This window comes from Haplochromis burtoni, unplaced genomic scaffold (genome assembly GCF_018398535.1).
Source record: "Haplochromis burtoni strain Fernald_Lab_line unplaced genomic scaffold, NCSU_Asbu1 Contig_814, whole genome shotgun sequence".
Classification (NCBI taxonomy): domain Eukaryota; kingdom Metazoa; phylum Chordata; class Actinopteri; order Cichliformes; family Cichlidae; genus Haplochromis; species Haplochromis burtoni.
The window spans coordinates 108-25,090 of record NW_024583175.1 but is presented as its reverse complement, the minus strand read 5'-3'; the positions used below and the strand labels follow the sequence as shown (position 1 = coordinate 25,090).

The window sequence follows — 24,983 nt, the reverse complement described above, 5'->3', positions numbered from 1 at the left end:
GCAGAAGTAAATCATTTCTTGAGACAACACAAAAAAACCCCTGCAAATATCAAGTTTACATTTTCCAGAATCCCAAAAGTACTTTAAAGACTTTGGACAAAAATATTTGGATCTTATTTCAGCTCCACAGCCAGGGCGTAAATCAAAGCATTTTATATCCTATACAGTAGTGCTGTGTGTAGCAGAGCTGCTGAACCAGAGGAGTCGGAGGCCATCCTAGAGACAGAGCAACGTCTGGAGAAGATCCGGTGGAGCCTCCAGGAGAAGGAGAGCCAGGAGATGGAGCAACTGAGACAACGACAGGCTGAGGCTGAGCAAGAGCTGGAGGAGCTGAAGAGAAGGAGGGAGGATAGACGACAGGTCCGACAGGAAGAGGAACGTCGGAGGGAGGAGGAGGAGCTGCAGCGGCTGGCCAAAGAAGAGGTGACCATGTCTCAATAAAAGCTCAGTATCTGAAATGCTATATGCACAGAGATATATGCACAACTGCAGGAGGGTGGTTGGGAATTTGGGAAATGACACTCAGCTTCAAGTAAAACATTTTTATTTGGGGTTTAAATGTAATGAAAGCTTCATATTTTTTCTTCATATTTTAAGAGCTAGTAATAAAAGATCTACTAGCCTGTGAACCTCAGATTTCTTTTTTTAAGAAAGTTACAAAGATCATCTTTGTGGTCTTATCCATATGTTTATCATATCAGTGAGGATGTATAATGTGAAAGAAGAAGAAGAAGAAGAATGCAGCATGCCAAATGTCTAAAATTCATAACCAAATTCTTAATATATCAGGGATATACAGTAGGGACATCTTTAGCTTGTTATGGAGGTATCACGGCCTTGCCTAAAAGTAACTAATTCAGCTTCAAGAGTAAAACAATGGCTACTTAGTCTCTAGTATTAGCAGCTGTTAGATCTATATGGCTTTGGGGCTGAAGAGTGTTTTTAATCCGACTCCCAGGAGGAGAGAAGACGCATGAAGGAAGAAATCGAGAGGAGGAGGATGGAGGCAGCAGAGAGGATGAAGAACCTGAGTACGTCCAGTATCGATGAAGACGAGATGTTCAGTCCCTTCAGCCCAAAAGTTTCCACACAGAAGGTACAGAGCGTGTACCGGCTTCTAACGCCGGTTATAAAATCTGTCGGTAACTGCTTCTTCTTTTGTTTGACTGTTTCACTTTTCTAACTTAGAGACTGGTCAGCAACCATCTGGCTACAGCCGGTCGCTATGGAACAATGTGTATTCCCTAACTGGTTGGTGATTGCTAGTTTGAAAATGGTCACAAAGAGACACACGGTTCTGCACTGAAGGCCTCCTTAGATTTGCTTTGGTTTTTAACATATTGCCTACATTTTGCATAGAAGATAGAGACTTACATGTCTGCTCAGAGAGTATTTTTAAGTCTGAAGAGTCCGACAAAAAAGGTGTTACTCTTTTACTTTCAATGCAAACATTCTCTATCTCTTGTTGGCATCACGCTAAATGCCGAGTGTTTGCAGACAAGTCAGCATCTTTCATGCAAACTACAGGTAACAGTAGAAATCTGCTAGCAAACCACAAGGAGGGCCTTGGTGCAGCACTCTCAGTGACAGCAAGAACATGCAGCAAGCACCGGTGGGTTGGGTAATGCGTATTTTTCCCCTAGTGATCAGGTGTGCCAGAGGGTTACCACCTGGTCTCTAGGCTGATGTGACGGAGGCCTAAACAACATTTCTGATTGAGTAACTTGGTCATCAAACCCTAATGTATTGAAAGCTGGTTGTATTTACTTGTTAATAAATCATATTTGCAAACAAGTCAAGTTCAAACAAAAGTTTTGAGGTGGGTGGACTTCTGTCCTCACAGGCAGAGCTATGTGCCTGAGATGATCATGAATGGCAGTCAGATCCAATATTCAAACAGACGCTGCAGCACTGAGCATTTAGATCAGTCTGAACCTGAGCTTGTGGTTCAGTGAATTCACATTCACATTATATATGTGGATATAAAATGGATATATGAGAGAAAAAGCATCAAAGGTTCACTTAAGAACCCACTGGCACAGCCATGAATGCTGTCAGAATTTAATCTTACCTGTTCAGGTCAGCAAGAGCTATCATGTGAGCAGATAAAGAGGAATTTGAAAAAGAAAAGTTTAATTGTTTCGGGTGATCCGTCCTTCCGTCTAGCTCATTACTGTAATGTTGATTTAACAAAATGCAGCCTACTGTTTGACCTGTTGGGTTAAAAAAACAAGTAACTCAGTGACTAATCGCTGTGTGTTATCTTCCCAGCAGATGGGTTCAGTCTCAGCTTGTAAGTTGCATGTGTGTGTACCTCTGTGTGTGTGTGTGATTGAAAAGCCACTTCAGCCTGACTGCACCAGGAAAAGCACGCGGTGTTGTCCTCGATCTCGCTGCCACTCGAAATGTTTCACTGTCTGAGCTTGATGATCTGTGTGAACTGTAAATGCCTATGTGTGTGTTTTCAGCACATTGCAGTCGTTTATGGAGCCCTCTCAGTCCAGGAAGACATTTCTTTTCTTATTTTAAAAAAATCTGGTTCATAAAGATTAAGAAACCAAACCATGTTTGAGACTTTGGGGTTCTGTATTTGGATTTTTGATGAGTGGCTCGTCCACGTGCATGACACTGTGTGCATGTTGGCATGTCTTCTTTTTTTGCTTCTTCTATTCCTGAATTTATGTGAACATGAACAGATTCAAACGAACCAAAATGTCCAAGGACACACAGAAAAAAATGAATCCAAATAGTAAATGAGACATTTACAACAATGGGTAAAAACCATGAGATTAAGTGAAATCCTCAGGTTTATTTTCTCAGTTAAAGTTGTGTTGATGGCACCACTTAAGTACAACGCTAAGATTAATATCCTGTGTTATTTTAAGTTGTTAAATCTGACATTGTGACTTTTTCCACACAGAACTCAAATCTAGCCATGCTTCACATTAGACAGGCTTCACCTCTACATTAAATATTGTCATTTATGTCCAGTGTTTGATGCATTTTGCTGCATGTTGGAAGCACATTTTATGGCTCTTTACTAGAAGAAATTATGCAGTGTCATTTTTGTGTGCTGGTGTCCATATAGGGCCAGTTTCATTTACTTAGACTGGGGAAACAAGCATTACCAGTAAGAATGCTGAATAATGCAGGCCCCTGTACACTAAAGGAAAATTGTCACCTCCCACAGCAGATCTTTTACTCTGTGTGGGCATTTTGCTGGAAAAGTTTGGGGATAAATAAAAAGAACATGGACTGAAAATCAATACAGAGTAATGCAGAGGGATGATTTTGCCCTTGAATTCAAGTTTTCTTTACAGTATAACACATTTTCTCAGTTGTTGCTCTTCATCTTTAACCCAGTGACTCTGTCAGTTTTATTGTAGGTGTATGTCCTTAGGGTAATGTAACACGCTGTATAAATTTATGTTGTAAAAAGACACATTTTTCCATCATCCTCTGACTCTCTGACGACTCGTGCGGTTTGATGAAGGCCAGCCACCTCAGCGCTGTTTGTCTGGGACTGGGAGGTCCAAGGCCAAACCCAGAGCTGAGCTTTAATTAACACATTCATGAACTGCAGCAGTGACACAGAGAGAAACGTGTTCATCCGAAAGGAAAAACAAAAGGCGTCATACTTCTTCTTCTGTTTCAGATCACAGAGAGAACAGAGTCCCTGAACCGCTCACTGAAGAAAAGGTGAGGATCTTTATCAGTATCCTGATCAGATTTACATATGCATTATTTCACCAAATAGAAATATTAAACCTATTAAAATCTCTTAAATAATTCAACCTAATAAATGGTGTTTGGGCTCATTATCCTGACAGCATGCAGGCAGCCTTTTATTTTTTTCCGCCTCCTATAAAACTGTATATAAAGGATGGAAGTAGTGAGTGTGATATAACACTCTGGACTCTGCAATGTCAGTTCTTTGGTTCCTTTTTGTTTGTTTTTTGTGGGTAGAAGCAGAAAATGCCACAGTTACACCAATCTACACATTTTAGCCTGTTCACCCAAGGGATTGCACTTTAGGGAAGTTTGCATCTGCGATGGTTGCATCTTTATATAATCCTTTGTTGGGAATGCCAAAAACAACTAAGGTACACACTCTGATTTTCATGCTATCACAGTGCTGCATAGTCAGCAATGTCCTGCTAGAAGCCTGAGACACAGTCTGACAGGTAGACAAAGAGCGCAGCTTGATTTCAAAGTTTCTACTGAGTCAATCAAGTCAACTGAGTGTTATCTGAATGCTACCTTAATGGAAGGATACAAGTCAAAGAACTGTGGCCTTTATGTACAAATGAGCTAATCTTGAGTGTAGCTTCAGTTTGAATGTTGTTCAGAATCTTCCAGATCAAAGAAAAATGCAGAATTTTTTATCCAATCATCTGAATAGTGGAGGAGCATGTGATATTCAACTGTATCCACAGAGAGTCAAATTCAGATGTTATCAGATAAAATACGTGTCTACATATTTTAACGGAGTTATTTTTTCTGACTAGCTATGCTAAAGCTAAGCAAGTTACAGTGATAGGAACTGGAAGCAGGCATGTGAGGTATTTCCACTGATAAACTTGAAGAAGTAGCTAATCCTTTTGACGTAAGTGACCCGCTTCTTTTTTCAGTTTTCTGGCTGCTGGTTAACTCTCCACCGTCTGAACGTAAACCCTGATGAAAAGGGTTGGAGGTGACCTCTCCACCTCTCTCAGTGCATCGCCTTTCCTAAGCTGTGATTTATGGCTCCTCTTAACTCTGTCCAGATGCAGGCGGCTGTGTTTTCTCTCGTGGTTAGTGAGGTATGGTGGCTCCAGGCAGTCTGCAGCAGGATATTATCAACTCTGAGGAGCTCTGAGCAGGAAGAACGTTTCTATGAGGGTGCTTTAATTTACAGACAACTGTGTGTTCAGAAGAGGTGTGATGGCATCAGGCAGCTCAACCTTTGACTCCCACAGTGTTAATGCCTGCAGAGTACTCGTGAACTGTAAATTGCTGAAGTTAAAATACATAGTTAATTACATGAAGCAAGAAACTTACAGGCTGGGCAGAGGTGGTACAGAAAATGAGAGGTGTAACTGTGAGTGTGTGGGTGTTCATTTGAATTTAGTCTGCGATTAAAGCAATTGGAGGAGGTGAAAGGTCTTCCACACCCTCTCATTCATACAAAGAAGTAAAATGATGGATTTTGACCAGTTTACAGAGCAGCTGGACTTAAACGGTTGTGGCAGCAAAGAATGGGAGTCCCGATGAAATAAGAGCACATCATCTGCATAAAGGAGAATATTATGTTTGGTATAAGAAGTTTACTATCTTTATTATTGCACATAGCAGTTTTATGAATAGTGCATAGAGAAATGGAGAGAGAGGACATCCTTGCCTGGCACCAATTATGAAGAGTGAAGTTTTGTGAATTTAACCCATTTTACGTGAGAATACGAGCTTCTTTTGTGGTTCGGACTCCTTCTGACATTTCTTTGGAGGTGGAGGAACACCAAAGTAATTGCTTAAAGGAGCTTGCTTCTTCGACATCTTTAAGAGTTCTAAACAAATGTCTGTCCTCCTCCAGAAAATCTTATGGACACAAACGCGCATTGCAACTTCTTATCTGGTGCACGTCTTTTATTTTGACAGCGAATGTGCACCTGCGGACCACTTATGTGCAGCCCTGCTCATATCCAACCATGCTGATAAGTGTCTGCCTTTATTGAAACATGTCTGGTCTGGATGGATGAATGCCAGAGGGACTTTTTCTAAGCAGGAGCTTTGCTCATATGTGATGACTGCAGTATTGTCAGGAGGGAGGATTCCTGGAGATAGCCATACATTTTTTTGATCATCCTCATAAATTAAGTCTGGGACATCTTGTGTCATAGCCAGAGGTGTATAAGTTCATAAAAACCTCTGTAAAGGATTTGTACTTATTTATTACTACGTTTGTGTAGTGGTTTTAGTGCTACGGACATGTGGTTTACTACATAGTTGAAAGTTTGAATTTAACATCTAGACTTATTGACAGGTAGAAACTTTCCCTCCTTAAACTTTATTGCAGAAGTTAAAACTAAGTGACGGCTTCCAGCTATGACAACCTCAGCAGCAGCCTCTGTTTGCTCAGCTGCATGACATCATCAGGTCAAACCTCCTTTTAAAAGCGGGTGTTGCCCCATGATGGCGCCTCAGACATGTCAAAGTCAAAGATTCAGATGATAAATGAGAGTTTTTCCCTCCTGCCATAAAAGAATGATGTCAGAGCTCTTATCTGAAGCCGGGGAAAGCCAAAAAAAGGGAGGAGGATCTGCTGGATCTGCAAAGACCACAAGACAAAAACATTTCAGACAGACTTTAATTTATTCAACCGCAAATCCAGCTTTGACTCAGTTTCTGGAGCCAACGTGAGTTGGTCTGACCCAACGTTTTTGATCTTGATTATAGTGTGAACATGGAAAACTGGGAAGTTGTAAAAATGTAGACACAGACAGACACAAACTTTATTTTGCAAATGCCTGGGAGGTTCTAAAATCATCAGGTGAACCATGAGGCCAAACCTGAGAGCCACACGTTTTGAACTGACAATATAAAGCAATCAAATTTTAAGGTTTAAATTTAAATGTCGTAATTCAGCTTAATGAAATCCTGCTGCCATACATTCTCAGACTGGACTAGAGCTGTCACAATAATAGATTTTCACAGACCATAACTTTGGTTTAAGTGTGCGTTGTCTTTTTTGGCCAATTCATTCAAATCAACGTACAAGTGTGTGCGCTGAGAGAGTACAGGAAGAGTTGTCACTTTTTTTTTTTTTGTTTTTAAAAAAAAAAAAAAATCATATTAACTGCATTATTGACACCCCCAATATCCCATTTTTCAATATATTGATTATATTGATGCCCATCACGGGAGCGCTTTGATCTAAACATACATAAAAAATTAGCACCACCAAGTGTTAGGACGTGGTCCGAGTCCGGAAACAATGGCATGGCGACTCCGGAATGGGAAGGAGTTTCTGCCCTTCCTAATCAAATAAAAGAGTTCAAGTTTTTCAGGGACTTGTTCACAATTGAGGAAACTCCTCCTAGGTAAGATCTGTTCAAATGAGAGATCTGGAGACCTCCAGTTAAACCCGCAGATTATTTCTCTCCTATTGCTTAGGAAAATCTTGGTGTGGCCCAGACAAGCTGGAAGAGTTGGCCATGGAGACTGTGCCCCCCTGTGACCCGGATAATCAGCAGCAGACGATACATGAATGACAGGATCATAAAAATAAAGTTTAGAGTTGAAACATTTTAATTAGTTTAAGGTAGTAATGCTCTCTAACATAGAAAATGTTTATTTTAAATTTAAGGGAGCAATCTATTAAAATGAATGTGACGCAGACTCCGTGTCTCTGGTTTTAATTTCCTGCTGCTTTGTGTGACTCAGTAACAGCTTCAAGAAGACGCAGCCTCTCCTCCTGACATCCAAGATCGACGACAAGCTGGAGCAGTACGCCCACGCTGTGGAGGTCAACACACACACACACACGTCCATGACTCTACTTGTAACCTCAAATAATTTCTCAGCTCTCCAGGTCCATCCCTCACTGTCACCAGCCGCTCCTCAAACAGCTTAATGACCAGTATTCACTGGCAGGTCGCTTAGCATTAATATTTTATTGATTTTCCAGGTTTACTGTCTTTTTTCACTTGCTTGTTAAGACCCCACAGACTCTCCTCGTGTTCACATGAAACCTCCACTCATGTTTCTGGGAGACATGACGTAACCATATTCAGTCATGACTTGTACAAAGACACATGCAGACAGAGGGAGCATTGATGAAGCTAATGAATGTTTTCATCAGCCCCCGAACCACAACCCCCCCTCCTGCCCACAGATATCTATCACAGCCTGTTGGTCTCATTCATATCTGCCTCGCTGCAGTGTTCATTACAGGCACGGCCTCACAACAGACTGACAATTCTTTCTGTTGGTTAAGCGTGAGGATGGCACAAAAATAAAAAGTCATTGAGATAATTTCGGTACAATATGCGGAAAGCATTGACTCATCAGGATAATGTTTGTGCACTAGTTGCTTCCTTCCTCTGATTTGAATTTTCTGCAAACCCTCGGGTGTTTTCTGCAGCGAGAAGCACGTGATGTTTGCTCTGCTGCAGGTTTGAAACTTTGCACTCACATTGTTTGGACTCAGCTGGGGGCAGCAGCAGCTGCTCTGACCCTTTTTGTGCAGCGGCCACAAACCTCGGCAGCACCTGGGCGATTACATCACCCGCACATATTTTCAATTGTGCGTGTAAAACGGATGCATGACAGGAAAACGTGGTGATCCCAGCTTTTTATTTTTATCTTTCCATTTCTTGTTTTCCTTTTCACCTCAGGTGGTTCCCATGCTGATTTATAGACTGCAGCACAAGAACAGGTTTAACAAAAGAACATAAATTAAAGGTTTGCAGGAGAGAGAATATTCTCACCATAAATCTTTTAGATTGAGATTACACCTGTGATTCACATAAATCTGCCTAAACTATGTCATTTATATAAACCACAATTTGAATGTGGTTAGATGTATATTGCAAAGAAACATAGCATTCCAGCTTATTCTAGCAAACGTTTTTAACAAATACACCCTCTCTGAAATAAATTCTAAGGTTTTAAATATCAGGACATGATAATAAGATAAGATGTCAATAAGATGATGTTCATCTTTCAGCCTTGGATGCTGCCACTTGTTGCTAACCGTGAGGTTTGTCTTTGTGCAGAACTCTCAGGAGGCTCGGGCGGTGAAGGCATCACTGAATGACCTGCCCCAATCACCTGAGGTTGTCGCTTCCAAGAAGAACCTGTTTGAGGCTGGAGAGGCCTGGAGCCAGAGTCCCAGCAAGGGAGCCACCTGCAAGGTGAGAGGAAACAATCTAACGGGGTACCTTTAGATTTCTGCTTTGTTTTACATTCATGTAAATGCATGTAAAGCTACGATCTGTGGTATGTAGTTAAAGCAGAGCCAGTTCGACCTAAAAGGAACTTCTCTTGGTCATTTTAATAGGTAATCACAAGCTTTTTAGGGGGTTTAAGGATGACCATAAAGTTGCTAGCATCACATTAAAACACTTCACTTTAGAACCAAATCCCTTTTGCTTCACCCGATCATGCTGTTTTTCTGCATGTGCTTGTGGAGGATTATTGAAATTTTTACCCATTTAAAGCCTCTTTGATCGTCATGTTTGTCCGACCTAACGGCTAAAACCTCACGTGTTTATTTAAAGTCTGGCAAACAGATCCATCCTCACCTGTTTCATATGTTCTGTTTTACGGGAATTCTTTGATGTGAACGGTCAAACAGGCGCTTGTTAGTGAAACAGAGAGCGGTTATTATGGGCTAAAAATAATTTGTCCAAGCTTTGATTTTTCTCAGCAGGTCATGAAGAGAAAAGCAAAGAACCAAATTAAGGGAGATATATTTATTTATCAAACACATATTATGGATATTACAAAGGAGTTTTCATCGAATTTATTCTGCAGGTCCAGCACTGACTGCAATTTAATTACACCAATTAAACATTTTATATCTTAAAAAGAAGCAAGATTACTGCTAAAGTGAATTAAATTGTCATTTTTATTTTTTTATACTATATTTTTAATATGTATAATAATCACATTTAATTTTATCCACCCAAGGAAATTAAAAATATATTTTTTACTTTAATTTTATATTTAAAAAGTCTAATACATTAACAATTTCATAAATGAAAGAAAATGAATGTATTTTTAAAAAGTTTAAGGTTCCTTTTAAAAAATGTAATCTATTAAAAATAATACTTTAAAAAATGTAAACAGGCCATAATTTAAAACTTTTGTATTTTACTTAATTTTTCATCTATCTTTTCTTCATATTTTCTTATCATCATCATTATTATTTAAATATATTGCTGTATTGAAGGTTTATTATGCCTCTCCCTTTGAGGCATGTTTTGCCTCCACAGAGCAGGACGCTGTTATCCAGCTAAATGAACCTAGTTTGCTTTAATGAAAGTGTGGAACAACTGAATAAACAAAGTTAAATACTCAACTAAACATCTGAGTTTAGCTGAAGATGAAAGTGAAACATTTCATCCTGTTTGTGCTTCATCAATCAGGACACTGAGGGTCTGAAGGTGGGCGTGGCCAATCTGATCAATCAGTGGGTGAAAGGCCCCTCAGACGGCAGCAGACAGCTGAGCAGCAGACCCGCTGTAAGTCACATTCACTCCAACAAGAGTGGTTTCAGATGTTAATGGTGCTTCTGCAGTTTTGTTTGGCATTCACAGGCAGCGTGATTGTCCTTTAAGCTGTTTTTTATGTATTCAAAGGAAATCTGTGTGTGTGCGCGGTTTTAATGAAGAGAGCAGCTGCACTAAACTCGCCTCTCCTGTGTAATAGCTGAGCTCACAGTGATGCGTTCAGGTGCAGTTTGCGATGTGAGGTTTCCCTCTAGTGGCAACGTCAGAGATAACTCTATATAACAGGATTTCTCCATTTCCTTTATCCTAAAAATGTCAAATAAATCAGGAAATTACATAAACAATTCAATATTTAGAAACGACTAAGAAAAAATAAAAGTATGTCTTTTCCTTTTTTATGTAAGTGGAATGCAAATCAAGAACAGCTAGATTTATTCAGTCTATGCACCAGATTTCATGGAAGACTCCTGAGCCATGTTTTTTAAAAAACAAAACAGGATCTGAGACCCGGAGATGTGATGCAGAAGAAGAACATGTGGGAGGTCATCGGAGACTCGTCGGGGAGGCCCGGACAAAACATGAAGGTATAAACATAGAATACAAGCACAGAAGAGTCTTAAATGTAAAGTAAAGCTCAATTAAGAATAATTTCTTTGCATTTACCTCGCTTCTTTTGTTATTGTGTACATCAGAAGTGTTCATTGTTTGGTCTATATAACACTGGAAAAGGATATTTAATTTAAAAAAGTCCCTTTCACAACTTCACAGTACAGTTATCTGATGCCTGAGTTAGTCAGTTTTCTCATTTTAGAGAAACTGGCACATCATTCCTCATCTAGTGTGTTTTTTATAAGGGAAGAACACTTCAGAGGCCTCCACCACTGTCACCTGGTGGAGGAATCATTTTTAAAAAATGTCATCAGTGATGGTGATATGAAAATCTTGACCTGGATTTTCATCTTCAGATTTCTAATCTGTAAAAAATATTCAAAATGAGCTCTTGCTTATCTCTTCAGAGCTCAGCGGCTAATAAAAAGTACAAATTTGTCGTCACTGGACACGGCAAATATGAGAAGATTCCTGTGGATGACGAGAACGAAGGGACGTTCACCAATGGAAAGTCGGGTAAGATCACAGACAAGGAAGTAAAAGACTAAGAGCTAGCTGTCTCTTAAACTGTGTACCACCGTTCCTACAGATATGATGACACAAAGTCCTCTGAGTAGCAAGATGGTAAGAGCACTCTGTTCTTACCCTCAGTGGTCACCATCTTGACTACAGAGCACAAAGGGAGCCTGTTTTCAGATTGGATTGCTTGGTTCAGTGACTTTCATTAGAGAATTTGCTAGTAGAACAAATTAGTGGCATTTTTGTATTTAATATATGTGCAGTGTGCAGCCCTGGCAGTTTATTCTACATCAAAGCATCATTAAACTCTAAGCATTGATTCCACTATGATGCCTGAACCATCTGGCGAGCTGGCTGATGTATGTAAGCGTGTGAATCAGGGTAAAGGGAAAACTGCTGATCTGTTGTGATGTTCAGAAGTGTCTTTCAGCTTGTGATCAGCAGGAAGCTGTTTCAGCTTGTCTCTTTTCTTCATTCAATTCATTGCATGACTCAAAAATATACTGATGTAATAATAATGTATACTTTATTGATCCCCGTGGGGAAATTCCTCTCTGCATTTAACCCATTCACTCAGTGAAGCAGTGGGCAGCCACTGGGTGCCTGGGGAGCAGTGTGTAGGGACGGTACCTTGCTCAGGGGTACCTCAGGGGAATCGAACCCCCAACCTTCCGATCATGGGGCCACCACTCTACCTACTGAGCTATCTCTGCCCCTGATGTTCCACGCTGAATTGAACCTATGGGCAAGAAAAATGTACATGTTGAGAAACATTTAAGTCAGACTGAGTTTATTTTTCATTACCTTTTGTGCAGGGCGGCAGTACAGCAAGCTTCATGTACGAAAAAGAAAACAGTTCAAAGTGCTTCACTTTAAATAAAACAGCAGTGAGAACGAAAATACAGCAACAGAGACAGAAGTCACAATTTGGTTTTATTATGAAATGCTAACCTATGTTCAAACAGAGTAACCTAGATAGAGATATGAAAATGAAAAGAACTGAATTTGGTAGAGAAAGATTTCTTTTACATTTTCCAACTGTAGGAAAGTAAAAAATCAGCAGTTTTCATTTCTTGTGTTACTGTAAATAAATTGAACATGAGGGTAACTCTGCTTAAGATTTATTCTGACAGTGTCAGCAACTAAAGATGACTTTTATAAGCTGTACCTAGAATAATCAGTAGCTCCAACACACACGTTAAAAAGATCACTAATGAAAGACTTCTCCTGACTCAGGCTGGACAAAAAACAAACAAACAAAGCTTTTAAAATAAAGTTTGGAGTGCCTACCATGCATTACAGTCAAATCCCTTCTGTGCGTCTTTACCTTTGACCTCACAGATCACTATCCCACTGACCTCCATCACAGTGGAGGCTGCTCTTCATCGTTCTTCAAACAACTTTCACACGCTTTTAGCTCATCAACCGTCTTTAAGTCACAGTAAAATTTAACATGTTGAGCTGAAAATCACTAAAATTATTTTATAGTAATTTGAACTTTATATGGGAATTATATTTTTCATAGCAAAGCCCAGTGCTTTATTTATGCAGCATTTACCACCGTATACAGCTACCAGTAAGCATGTGTAAAAATGTACTGCGGCTCAATATGTAACCTGTAAACATGAAAATTATAATATTAGTCAGATTTAAATAAACTCCCTCCAATTTGCCCTTTTTTTTTGTTAGATGATAGTGATTTTAAATTATCTCAAAAATGTTCATGCAGTGTGATTTTAAGAGGGTTTATTCGCAAAACACAACCATCTACAGCCTGAAAAACAAAATCATAACGAGAAGTCTTACCCTAAGGTAAGTAGCACCAGTTTGAATAAAACTGCATATTTGAATAATGATTGAACAAATTATGTATCATAAAATCACTTACATTTTATTTATTAGCCATAAAAACATATTTTTATTCACCAAAAGTTAATTTATTTTTCTAAGCATCCACATTTCTGTAATAAAAGTACCCTATGGAGTTTTCTGATCACTATTAGCAGTATGTTGTGGTTTTTACATACACTATAAGACCTGTTTCATGCAGTTAGAATAACTCAATTTTAATCTCTTAGGTTTTGTCCTTTTCATTACAGTTGGTAGAGTGAAGCCAAAGCCTAAATTTGTAGCAATGCACCAACAAAGCAGAAAAGATGAAAGCTAAGAACCAGAAATATAAGAACCATATTTTCAAAATGCTTTGCAAATGAAAATTACACTCAACACCCTGACCTTTTAAACACCTAACAGTATGTATGTTTCTTAATAGAAAACTCCACAGGGCACTTTTAAAATCTCGCTAATTCATAATCTAACAGTGTCTGTTTATTGTGAACACTTTGAAGAAAAGAACAAACGAGAAGCTCTTACAACACTTGGTGTGATGTCTCAATGACTTTAAGACAAAGAGAGCTCTCTTTCAAGCTAATCCACAAATACAGACATGTATGCTAACACCCTGACAGCCAGTCACACAAAGCATTTGTCAAGTATAAAGTTCTGACCGAAGTTTTCTTCAGCACTGCAGCAACAAGGGACTAAGACTCCAGACTTTTACATTGTTTCTGTGGCTAAGATTTTCTGCATCTGTACATTAAACATAGAATCCTGGTTTTTTTTGTTTTTTTTGGTTTTTTACACTTTTGTCTTGGCACTTCATCTTGGGTGTAGCTTAAGAAGTGGTGAACCCCCTTGCTGTTCTATTAAAGTCTTTTGGTTCCTCATCTTTACCTTTTCGCCCAATCAGGCCCATTTCAAATACAGTGGAAATTTTTGTGACCGGCCTCGATGCTGCCTCTTTGAGCTTTTTAGCATCAAATTTTGGACTGAAAAGCAGCACAGGCAACCTGTACGCGAATGACGGTATTTCTTTCAGCTCATCTTTTCCCTCTTCTTTCTTCTCCTCCTCACTTTTATTTAACTCAATCTGGTGCATAATGTTCTCCTTGGAAGAAAACATTTGGAAGAGGACAGCGTCCCACATTTGTGTCGCCTTGGGAGAGTCTTTGGTTTGGTTTTCATTTTGGGTGCTGGGCTCGTCTCCAGCCTTCTCCACTGTTTTTGTCTCCTTCTGGTCCTGCCCCGTGACCACCTTCTCAGCGCCTGTATCTGGGAATTTGGGCTCCGCCTGCTCCACCACCATGTGTGTCTTGAGCCTTGACCAACCGCTCGCTTTAGATTTCAATCCCTTCGGCTTTACTATGGCTTTAAGAAGAGACTCGCCTGCTGGGAGGCTCTCATCACTGTCCTTTTTCTCAGGTGCCAATTGATCTCCTGAAGGTGATTCTGTTTTCCTGTCCTGTTCTTTGTCTGCTACAGCAGCAGAAACCTTAAGCAGAGGAAATGCTGCAGTACTTGGCTTTGAGCCTTTAGGTGTGATATTAGTGACATTTACAGGTTTTCCTTGTTCCTTTATTTCTGCGACATCAGCATTTTTCTCAGGTATAGATTTCTGCTCAGCAGTCGGAACTTTTTCTTTACCTAGAAGCTTCTTTACTGCCTTCAGGGGATCTTGGTCTCCACCTTTAGGCAAAGGATGTTTGGTTTCAGGAGTCTTTGGTTTAGTTTCTTGAATAAGTGTTTCCACTTTCTCATTCTCTGCTGTTGAAAGTATAGTTTTTGGCATTTCTTGAATGATTGTTGTATCTCCTTTTGCTGCAACCAGACCAGGTACAGTGCTCTTCTCTTGTGTTAACATCGCTCCAGGTGAGTCAGATGCTTGTGTAACAACAATAAAAGGGACTGGAGGTGTGGCAGCAACCTTCTCATCTCTCTGGTGGTAGTGAGCAACATTTTTTGGTGTTTCTTTGACTGTAGATGGCTCAGAGGGTTCTTGGCTGGGGGCTTTTGATTCTTCAGAGATCTCTCTTTTAGCTTTATCATCCTCTTTAGTCAGCGTAGTTGAAACTGAAATATCAAATGCTGGAGAGTAAGTTCTGATTCCTCCATAAGCAGCGTATTCAGCCGGTGTGAGTCCACGATAACTAGACTTTGACTTTTGAGACACTTGAGTTGGTGTTTTAGGTCTCTGAAAGCCTATAGGTGACCCACTTAAAGGTGATGTCCCAAAGGTGGGTGTCTTTGGTCTTTTATAGCCAGGTGATGTGGTAATAAGTCGGGATGCCTCATATGTTGGAGTCTTAGCCCTCTGATACGCAGTCACTGCTGGTGTTATTGAAGTTTTGGGCTCTTCAGACCCAGTTGAACTCTTTCTGCTTGACAGCATGGGTTCCGACTTTGACTTTCTAATACTTGGTTGTATTGGTTTTGCTGAAGGCATCATGTCTGAGTGGATGTCCCTATTTAATGTTTGTTCAAGAGGCACTGTAGTCTTCACACTTTGGGAAGCAGATGAACTGCTTACCACTGTTTGAGGTGCCCTCGACCACTCTGACTCTACTGTGACTGGTGACACTGCAAATAAGAGAGGATTGGGTCTTGAGATCTCAAATACTGGTGTTGCAGCGCGGTTTACATGGTGCGCTGGTGTTTTAGGCCTTCCTGCTGCAGTTCTTGATGTTTGGAACTCATAAGTTGGTGTTTTAACTCTGATTTCAGCTGTTGGGGTGACTTTCTTGATTTCAGTTGTTGTTGGTGGGGCTCTTTTGATTTCAGCAGATGGGGTGACTCTTTTGATTTCGGCAGATGGGGTGACTCTTTTGATTTCGGCAGTTGGGGTGACTCTTTTGATTTCGGCAGTTGGCGTGACTCTTTTGATTTCGGCAGTTGGCGTGACTCTTTTGATTTCGGCAGTTGGCGTGACTCTTTTGATTTCAGATATTGATGTGGCTGTGTTGATCTCCAAAGCAGGAACAATGGTGGCATTAATCTCTGCTGTTGGTGTAATGCCTCTCTTAATATCTGAAGTTGGTGTTGTTCTCTGAGTAGCTTGTTTTGTCTCAACTGGTGTCTTACTTTGAGGTAATGTACTACCAATAGCAGTTAATCCAGCTGTGTCATACACTGGTGGCATTCTGGAATTCTCGTAAAAGGATGTGCTTGCAGTGTACATCCTAATTTGAGGGACATCAAACATGGGTTTGGGTGATTTTGAGGGTTCGGTTGCTTTAAATGTTGGACGTGGACTTCTGGGTTTGACCAGTGGGGTCAACACAGTGAGAGGTCTAATCACTGGCTGACCCCCAGCTATTGTAAATGGAGTTGGACCTGGACTTCGAGGTTTTGAAGGTGCGGTTGCTACAGCTATGTCCAATTCAGCAGCAGATACTGTCACCTCAGAAGCCAACAGCAGCACTTTGGGTGGCCCTGGCTGAGTGACTTGCCCCAGGGCTGCTGAGACTCCTTCAGGGTAAACTGGGTAAGAAACTGTGGTGACATGTTGAGAGTAAGAGTATGAAGGCATTGCCACTGTTGGAGGTGACATCCTAGCTCCTCTGCCATAAGCTGCACGCTGTGGGTATGGCGATGCCACATGCTGATACGGAAGCCTGATGATGAACCTTGGTGACTGTTGGTTGCTGTAGATGCTCTGTGGTGTGTCTGGAGTGCGAGGTGGGGTGGAGTGGTCACTGTGCTCGAGGTCAGGGCTTGCTTCATTTACAGGGGAGAGGCTGGAGCGGAAAAGTGCGGTAGACTGTGATGCTTGAGCAGAAGCTTTTTTCTTGGCAGTCCTTTTGAGGAGTTTCTGAAGCCGAACATTGTCCTTTCCAGGCTTGGGAAGCAGGGGTGGGGGGTACTGCTGGGAAAGCAGGCCTGGCTGGGTGACACTACCATAAGCGACAGCCATGAGTGCTTCAGCACCCTAAGGAGAAAAAAGTCACAAGCTGTCAAAAACTAACAAAGATTACAGCTCTGGACCTGTACAATACCAAACTGGTCCAGATGCCAATAAATAAATAAGATTATAATAATGGTTGGTTCCTCGTCTTTAGTTCTGACTGTAAGTCAATCATTGATTTAAATTCTGTCTTTAACATTGGTCATTGAGCTTTTTCTTTCAGAAATGTAACCAGACTCACAGCATTTTATCTTAACTTAACTTAAATTAATGAAGGATTTAGTAAGTTGGTCCTGAAAATGTTTCCGAAAATTGCGCAAATGGGAGTTTGACTGTTTTGCAACAATTTTCTTGTTGTTTTTTGCAGATTTATGTCACAGTGATTACTGAAATGGCACTGCTCTTCAAGTGGTTTCCATCTTGATCTCACAACAATGTGCTGGCGATACAGACATCTAACACAAGTAACCAGAACCAGAAAAACTTTGTTAATACCTACAGGGAAACTGCTAAATAGAGGTTTCTCAAGATTGTGGAGGTTGTACAATTATACAAGAAAGCATCAGCTCAAGCCCAAAACCATTTGATCATTTAATGTTTATATTTAACCGATTTTCTCTTTCTTTCCACGTTTTCTTGCATTGCATTTCTAGTATTGTGTATATATCTGACTGTAAACTTTGCTATTTGTTTTTCTTCTCCTCTGCAGTTTTTGGTAAATCATAATTCAAGTCTAGTTGATCACTGAATGGTGATGTTTTGTGAAATATTAAATGTATGGGGGAGGGGTCCTATAGAAATCATCTACATTTTAGAAATTGCATAGAAGTGTTGGTTCACCCTTTGACGTGTTACATGTTCTGAACTTAAACCTTTGCTAAAGAACAATCTTGAAAAGAAGCTGGACTTGGGAGAGATTTGAAACACAGCTGACATTTGCTATCTTAATTTCACATTTACTGCCTCAGTATACACTTCTTCACAAAACCACTAGATGTCTACATAATCTGTTCCACTGTTTAACTTTGATTACAATGCAGCAGCTTGTTCTGCTTGCAGGAAGATAAAGGGGGGCAGTTAAAGTTGGTGTGTATGGGACTGATACTGCAATTCAGAAGACTAATAACATCCAAACTAAATGACATTTTTCACCTTTAATGTCCTGCAATGTTTACCTGTATGTGTTTTTAAGTCATTTTCTTGATTAAATTAAAATCTCTTTCTTTTTTTACTTGAGTTGTGTCTTCACTTTAGCTTAGTTTGCTGTTTATTGCAGTTAAATTTGAAACTATCACCTGAGACCGTGAATTCATCTGGAAAGTGTTTAGTAAGAATGCAAATGTGACTCTTTTTGCAACCACAGCAGTCACCCTCCGTTAGCCTTCTGAACAAATATGTAGTATTCAGTTTTTAATTGTTCTTTATTTTTCAGACTTGGAAGCTTCTCCAACTTTGCTCAGTAAAGTCTATAATTGGTAATAACACTACCATATAATTGGTTCACGTCCCACTTATGCCAAACTCAACACGGCTATAATGCAGGGGAGGGACTATCTGTTTCCAGTCTTGGTAGAAATGGAATCCATGGGATGAGCAACCAGTTGGACAGGCAGCAGTATACTGATCCATTACTTATTACCACAAATATATTATCATTATTATTTACATTTTTCATTAAAGGCAATGAACAGCAAAAAATAACCCCTTTAACCAGAGAGCTAGCATGCTTTTACTAGCCACTAACCAGGCACCTATAGTGTACAAAGTATGGTAAAATGATATTGGGTTACTATAGACTACTAAGGTTTCAGTCTGTTTCAGAAATATTTTATTCCCAATTTTAGCAATACAAAGGTATTCCATTGGAGACAGATGGAAAAGATGTGCATTCTTAGCATATGAACAAGGCGTTAGTCTGGCAAGAGTTAAAATACATCAACTTCTCTCGAAAAGTTTTTCCTGTGCCTCAAACACTGATGTCCTGATGGAAGACAGATATTGGCAATTCAGGCTGAAACACCCACCCAAAGAATCAAGCTGAACTCCTCCTGCTCTATGATACCCCTTCACAGCTGATGCTGGAAGCCTGTTTCACAGCCTAATTTTAGTTTGAAGGCAAAGCGGACGCTGGCCAATCACCTGCTTTCTTTTTTTAAGACTCCTGGTTTTTTACAGGCCGCATCACTTTCCTAAAAACAATAAATCAGAGAGCTGTGATGCGGATTCTCAGATGGAGTCTCTGCAGGACCAGCTGCCTTAAAGCCATCAGATACAAACTTGGTGTAACAGGAGAAGTGAGTAAGATGAATGTATATAAATGCAAGCTATATTTCTCCATTGACTGCAGCCGCGTAGTCTATTCTTAGTAAACTTACTGACTTACACAGAAATCTTTTCACAAAATTATATCTTTGTCTTAAAGAATTGTCACTTTAGTATTTTTTAGTATTTAGTATCTTTAGTATAAAGTATTTTCAGAGTTCAACAGAAAGTCAAAGAAACGGGAAGAAACTGTCAATTTGTGACCTTAAAATCTTATAACTGAATCTGTAGATTCCCAATAGACAATACATTATTTACAGTTTGCTATACATCAATATCAGAGCTAATAATGTCAAGTTTATTATGGCTTTCATTCTACATGTTCAAGATTTAAGGTTATAAAATGTGGGGAGTTGCAATATGATAATTTCCATAGATGGAGGATAATGTGTATTAGTTTTAATTCACCTCACGTTCAGTTATGTAGTGCCAAATTACAACAACAGCCACATAAATGGGCTTAATACTGTAAGGTAAAGACGCTACAGAGAAAACCCCAACAATCAAATAACTCCCTATGAGCAAACACGTAGTGAGAAAGAAAAACTCCCTTTTAATAGGAAAAAAACTCCAGCAGAACCAGTCTCAGGGATGGGCAACCATCTGCCACGACCAGTTGGGGGGTGGAAGTGAAAGCGGATGAACAAAATAATGAGGTGACAAGGACAAAACACAGACCAAGGGAGATGAAGACGATTGACATGCTTAAGTGAGATATAAACATGGGGACTGAAAAGAGGTGAGTGCAAAAGAAAAGCTTACAGTGAATCACATGACGTATCGCAGCGGTCTGAACAAAAGCTGAAAGGTAAACTGGGAGCTGGTTCCACAGGAGAGGAAAGGGACCCGATGGCTGAAGGCTTTTCCTCCCATTCTACTCTCAGAAACTCAAGAAACCTCAAAGAGCTCTGTTAGGATACTATGGTACTAGAAGGTCTTTAAGATCAGGTGGGACTGATTATTGAGAATTTTGTATTTGAGAAAAAGAATTTTAAAAGAATTTTAAAGCCAATTGTTCAGCCACCAAAGAGAAGCCAATGTGGGAGAAATGTGATCCCTATTTTTAGCCCCTGTTTTTCAGCAATACTCAGACAAGATGTTTCTAATTTTATAGATACTCCAAAGAAAGAAAGAAAGCAGACCTACATATTAGCTGAATATGTGCACTCAAGGAGATATCCTGATCAAAAATTGCTCCCAGGTTCCATAGTGTTGCCGAAGACTAAGGTAATACCGTCCAGTGTATTTAGACAACATGTTTCTGTGATTTTTTTTTTTTAGATTTTTAAGAACAATTTTGTCTGAATATAGAAAAAGTTATTACATCCAGGCCTTTATTTTATTGTAGTCTAACTAATTGACTTGTGTCATATAGCTTCATGCATAGATATTTCTTGGTAATAGTGATGCTAGAGAACATGTCATGGAGTCACAATAATCCTGTACATTCTCCAATGTCAAAACCAGTAGAATCAATAAATGGCTGATTTTTGGGTATCTCCCTATTACTTAGTGAGATGATTTACTTTGCACTTAACAAACTAGACTTTTCTTTCTTTCTTTAAATTCAAGAATTTAACATATTTACCTTGTGTTGGTGTTATTATTTTGGGGAAAAAAAAAAAAGGTTATATTTGCTTTCCCAGTCAGGCCATAAATCATAGTTTGATATTTAATACCATACAGAAATGGAGGGCAGCTCCATCACATATCCTCTCATGTCTCACCCCACATAAATAAAAGCACACATATAGACGTGTATGTGCAGTTCTGCTGAAGGGTGAAAGTGAATGCAAAGCATCTGACCTTATGACATCACAGCTCCCAGACGCCTGATAGGGCCTGGGAAATATGTTGTCACTGAGAATGTCCAATCACATGACAGCACCACTTAACAGAAATGGATCATGAACCTCAGACTAGGAGATATATTTTCTAATGGACTGTTCTGTAGTTCTTTTTTAATTAATGGAAAATGAGACAGCAGAGTCGAGGTCAGCTTAAAATAAGATGCAGAAATGTTTTTGATAAGAAGTAATAAGAAGGTTCGTGTTACAAATAAAGCAATGCTGACATCATGAAGTCTGCAAAAACGAGTGTTTGATACCCTCAGTTTACTATGTGTGTCACCTCAGTGAAATGTAGGCCAGTGCTGGTTGTGTTTTAGACCTCCCACCCACCCTTGCATGCACACATCTCCCTGTCTGAACCTGCTGCCTGCCTGACACATGAGATGCTCACTGCTCCTTTTAAGGCTTTGGTAGTTTTGGTATTTGGAGTGCCTTCAGGATGCTAGTTCAAAAGAGGAAAGAGTAATAATAGCTGTGTAATAAAGGCCAAGCTGCTCCACAATGCCCTGCTTAAGCAAATGAATCCACCCCAAAAAGTCATTAACCTGAAGTTATGACGATCAATCACAGCAAACAGTGGTTTTTGATGAAAAATGGGAGAGCTTACCAGGTAAAAACTTGTTGCTGATGTTCAAAAGCACTCCAGGCAGGTTCCCCTTAACAGAACAGAGCACAGGTTCAAGCTCATTGTAAAACAGTGAGCAGCTTTATTCTCAAGAACTACACAAAAGAAGATAAGAGTACAGTCAATCTCATTGACCTCATTGCAGAAGAGGACAAATAACCGAGAGGACAGAGTGTGTTTTTGAAGCCAAAACAGTGCGTGATTAGCACCTAGCTCATCCCTGCTGGTGCTTTAATGTTGCACTGAGGACAAGAAAAAGCACCCCGAGCTCCCCAATCACATCAGACACCTTGGTGCCGAGTTGGGGGGGGGGGTGATTCTGCCTCACTAACCCCGCGAACAGTGTCCCTACGCTCTATTTGGAGAACAAAAGGCGTAATTATGGTGTGTTTACCTGTGCGACTGCTGCTTGGGGGGCGGCCGGCCGGCTGCTGCCTGCTTGTCCCAGCCCGGAGTGTCAGAGCGGCAGGTTCATGTTGAGCCCAACTCGACCCCCCTTCTGCAAATGGAAGGAACAGGCGCCATGATAATCCAAAAATAAATCCTGAGCCCTGCGAGCTGCTCAGTGACAGCAGCGTAGTTGTGACAGCAAGGCGAGCTGAGGCGAGATGCATCACTGACAGACCACGGCACCTTAGGTTTCACCACCTCAGGGCTCTAAAACTGGGGTCTGAGGGCCTCCCAGGGGTCCTTCAGGGGTGCACCAAAGGTCCAACAGAGGGTTGTGAAGTGTGCTCCCAAGAATAACAAATGCTTAACTTTCTATCAGTCTATTAGCATCCTTGTTGCTTCAAGGGTCCTTATTGATGGGACATTTAATTTTTTGACATTTTTGAACTGTGTATGGTGAAACTAAATCTAAAAATCAGACCTCATTTTAATTTTCTAGTCAGAAAAAAGAAGTCTCCCAGTGGCTAACCTTAAAGGTTGGCCTTCAAACAGGTTTTATTTAAGCATCCTCTCAGCGCTGTTATCACTCGTCACCACTCTCTGGTCCTGGGTTTTGTGTTGCTTTTTGTTTTTGGTTTCTATTTGGTTTCACTGCTAGTGCTTTTGATGTGTACAATGATGTGAAAAAGTGTTTGCCCCCTCCCAGATTTCCTATTTTTTTGTATGTTTGACTGGAAAGTTGGGCAGTAAAGGGCTGCGGGTTGGACTCAACGCAGTGAGCAAAAATGGGTAAGTGCCCTTGGGTAAGTAATTTTAAATCCGGATAGAATTGCAACCAAATAAGCTAGAGGAATAACTTTATTGCATATGAAAATGTAATTACATATGCATTCAACATGTCTCTGGTTGTGGTTTCCTTTGTGCACGCAGCAACAAAAACATCAGGTGTTCATAGCACTTTCTACATTGGAATAAACATCATCATGTTGTCAACAGGAACTATCATATGGCCGCCATTACCTGCAGAAACCAAAAATGATGTCGTATTTTTTTTCCTTATAGAACCTATCGAAGGTTCACTGCTGCTATTGAAATTCATGTTTGCCTTTCCGTATAGCCCCTAGGACATAGTGTATTTTAATGCACATGCTGTTTTTTGCAAATTGTGCACAATAATATAAGAATTAGTGTATGTCAAAAATGAAATTAGCAAGACACTCTTGTGCATTTACAGTATTGAGGGATAGCCCTCTAAAATTTCTGTAACTAGAAAAATGTAATAACAAGAACACAATAAATCCCGTTAGCTCTCTAGACTCCCGTGTCATGTCACCCGGCATGGGTGGCAGCTCCGGCGGCCACAGTCGTGGCAGCTCCGGCGGCTACCGGCGTAGCACTGCAACAAATCCATGACGTGCCAGCCAAGCAGAACGTGGACGTGGCCGTGCAGGCTGTGCTGGACATGGACTTTGTTCCTCCAGTGTGCTGACCCCCTGCTTGGGCAGCGCGGGCCCCTCTGGTGTGCTGAGGCCCTCCCACTCAATGAGCTCCTCCACAGGAAGCATGGGCTCCTCCACGGGCAGCATGGGCTCCTTCAGCTCGCTGAGCTCCTCCGGCTCGCCAAGCTCCTCTGCAGGCAGCACGGGCCCCTCCAGCTCACTGGGCTCCTGCAGCTCACTGGGCTCCTGCAGCTCGCTGAGCTCCTCCGGCTCGCTGAGCTCCTCCGGCTCGCTGAGCTCCTGCTCGGGCAGCACGAGCCCCTCCAGTTCGCTGAACTCCTGCTCCTGCCATTTTGACCCAATCTCTTTCTTATGGTGGAGTCATGAACAATGACCTTGACTGAGGCAAGTGAGGCCTGCAGTTCTTCGGATGCTGTTCTGTTTTTTTGTTTTTTTTAATGACTTCTTAGATGAGTCGTCGCTATGCTCTTGAGGTAATTTTGGTTCGGCGGCCACTCCTGGTAAGTTTAAGCTCTGTTCTGTTTTTGCCATTTGTGGATAATGGCTCTCATTGTGGTTCACTGGACTCCCACAGCTTTAGAAATGGCTTTATAACCTTTTTCAGAGAGAGAGAGATTTAATTTATTTGTTTCTCATTAGTTCCTGAATTTACTTGGACTGGTCCATCTTTAAACAGCAGGACCTAGAGACCTTCACTCAGTCTGTCCTCTTCTATATTAAGTGCTGTGTAGAGAATGTGGCAGTGACCAAAAACCATTCATGTTTTTTCTAACCGATAACTTTGGATGACAAGTTTTATACTATATGACTGATAGCTCCTTACCTGAACAATATGGAAACCAACAGTCAATCTCTGGTCTCACAGAGCTGCCAGGAGGACTGCCATGATTGCCCTTTACAGTCAGACTACTTGCACTTATAGTGTCAGCAACATGTGCACTGAAAATGTCGAGGAATGTTTAGCAACAAGTCCAGGTTCTGCCTATGAGAGTTGACCTCAGGGTCCAAGTGAGGAGAAGTAGCGAAGAACACTATGCTATTTGCTGTTTCTCTGTCCTCTGTCCTCCAACGCCCACCCACACAAAGAAGTTTTTTATCAAAGACTCTCCCCTGAATTTGAATCCAATGAACAATTTGGGCATGGTGCTGGTGCCAGAGTGACCGACACAACCACAAAGGCTCAAACCTCAATCATCCAATCCATAAATGAGGCTGTAATGTGGACCCAGGTCATTTGAGTCAGTGGTTTGGTTTAAA

At 40.7% G+C, this 24,983-nt stretch overlaps 2 protein-coding genes across 2 annotated transcripts in view; one reads left to right on the top strand and one right to left on the bottom strand.

The window, feature by feature from the left end:
- The window catches only part of lsp1a (lymphocyte specific protein 1 a), a 48,207-nt gene extending 29,897 nt beyond the window's left edge, over positions 1–18,310 (top strand). The window contains exons 6-14 of the mRNA XM_005950606.3: positions 168–423; positions 959–1,096; positions 3,656–3,699; positions 7,420–7,501; positions 8,754–8,891; positions 10,128–10,223; positions 10,709–10,795; positions 11,228–11,336; positions 17,447–18,310. Coding sequence (XP_005950668.1) covers positions 168–423; positions 959–1,096; positions 3,656–3,699; positions 7,420–7,501; positions 8,754–8,891; positions 10,128–10,223; positions 10,709–10,795; positions 11,228–11,336; positions 17,447–17,469 — 973 coding nt within the window. The 3' untranslated portion in view covers positions 17,470–18,310. The remainder of the gene's footprint in view (positions 1–167; positions 424–958; positions 1,097–3,655; positions 3,700–7,419; positions 7,502–8,753; positions 8,892–10,127; positions 10,224–10,708; positions 10,796–11,227; positions 11,337–17,446) is intronic.
- prr33 (proline rich 33) lies at positions 12,117–22,488 on the bottom strand. The gene is made up of 3 exons (XM_005950604.2): positions 22,271–22,488; positions 21,859–21,907; positions 12,117–17,103 (listed from the first exon to the last, which is right to left on the bottom strand). Exon 3 carries the CDS (start codon positions 17,086–17,088, stop codon positions 14,014–14,016), a length of 3,075 nt encoding a protein of 1,024 aa, XP_005950666.1. The 5' UTR covers positions 17,089–17,103; positions 21,859–21,907; positions 22,271–22,488; the 3' UTR covers positions 12,117–14,013.
- Positions 22,489–24,983: the final 2,495 nt, after the last annotated feature.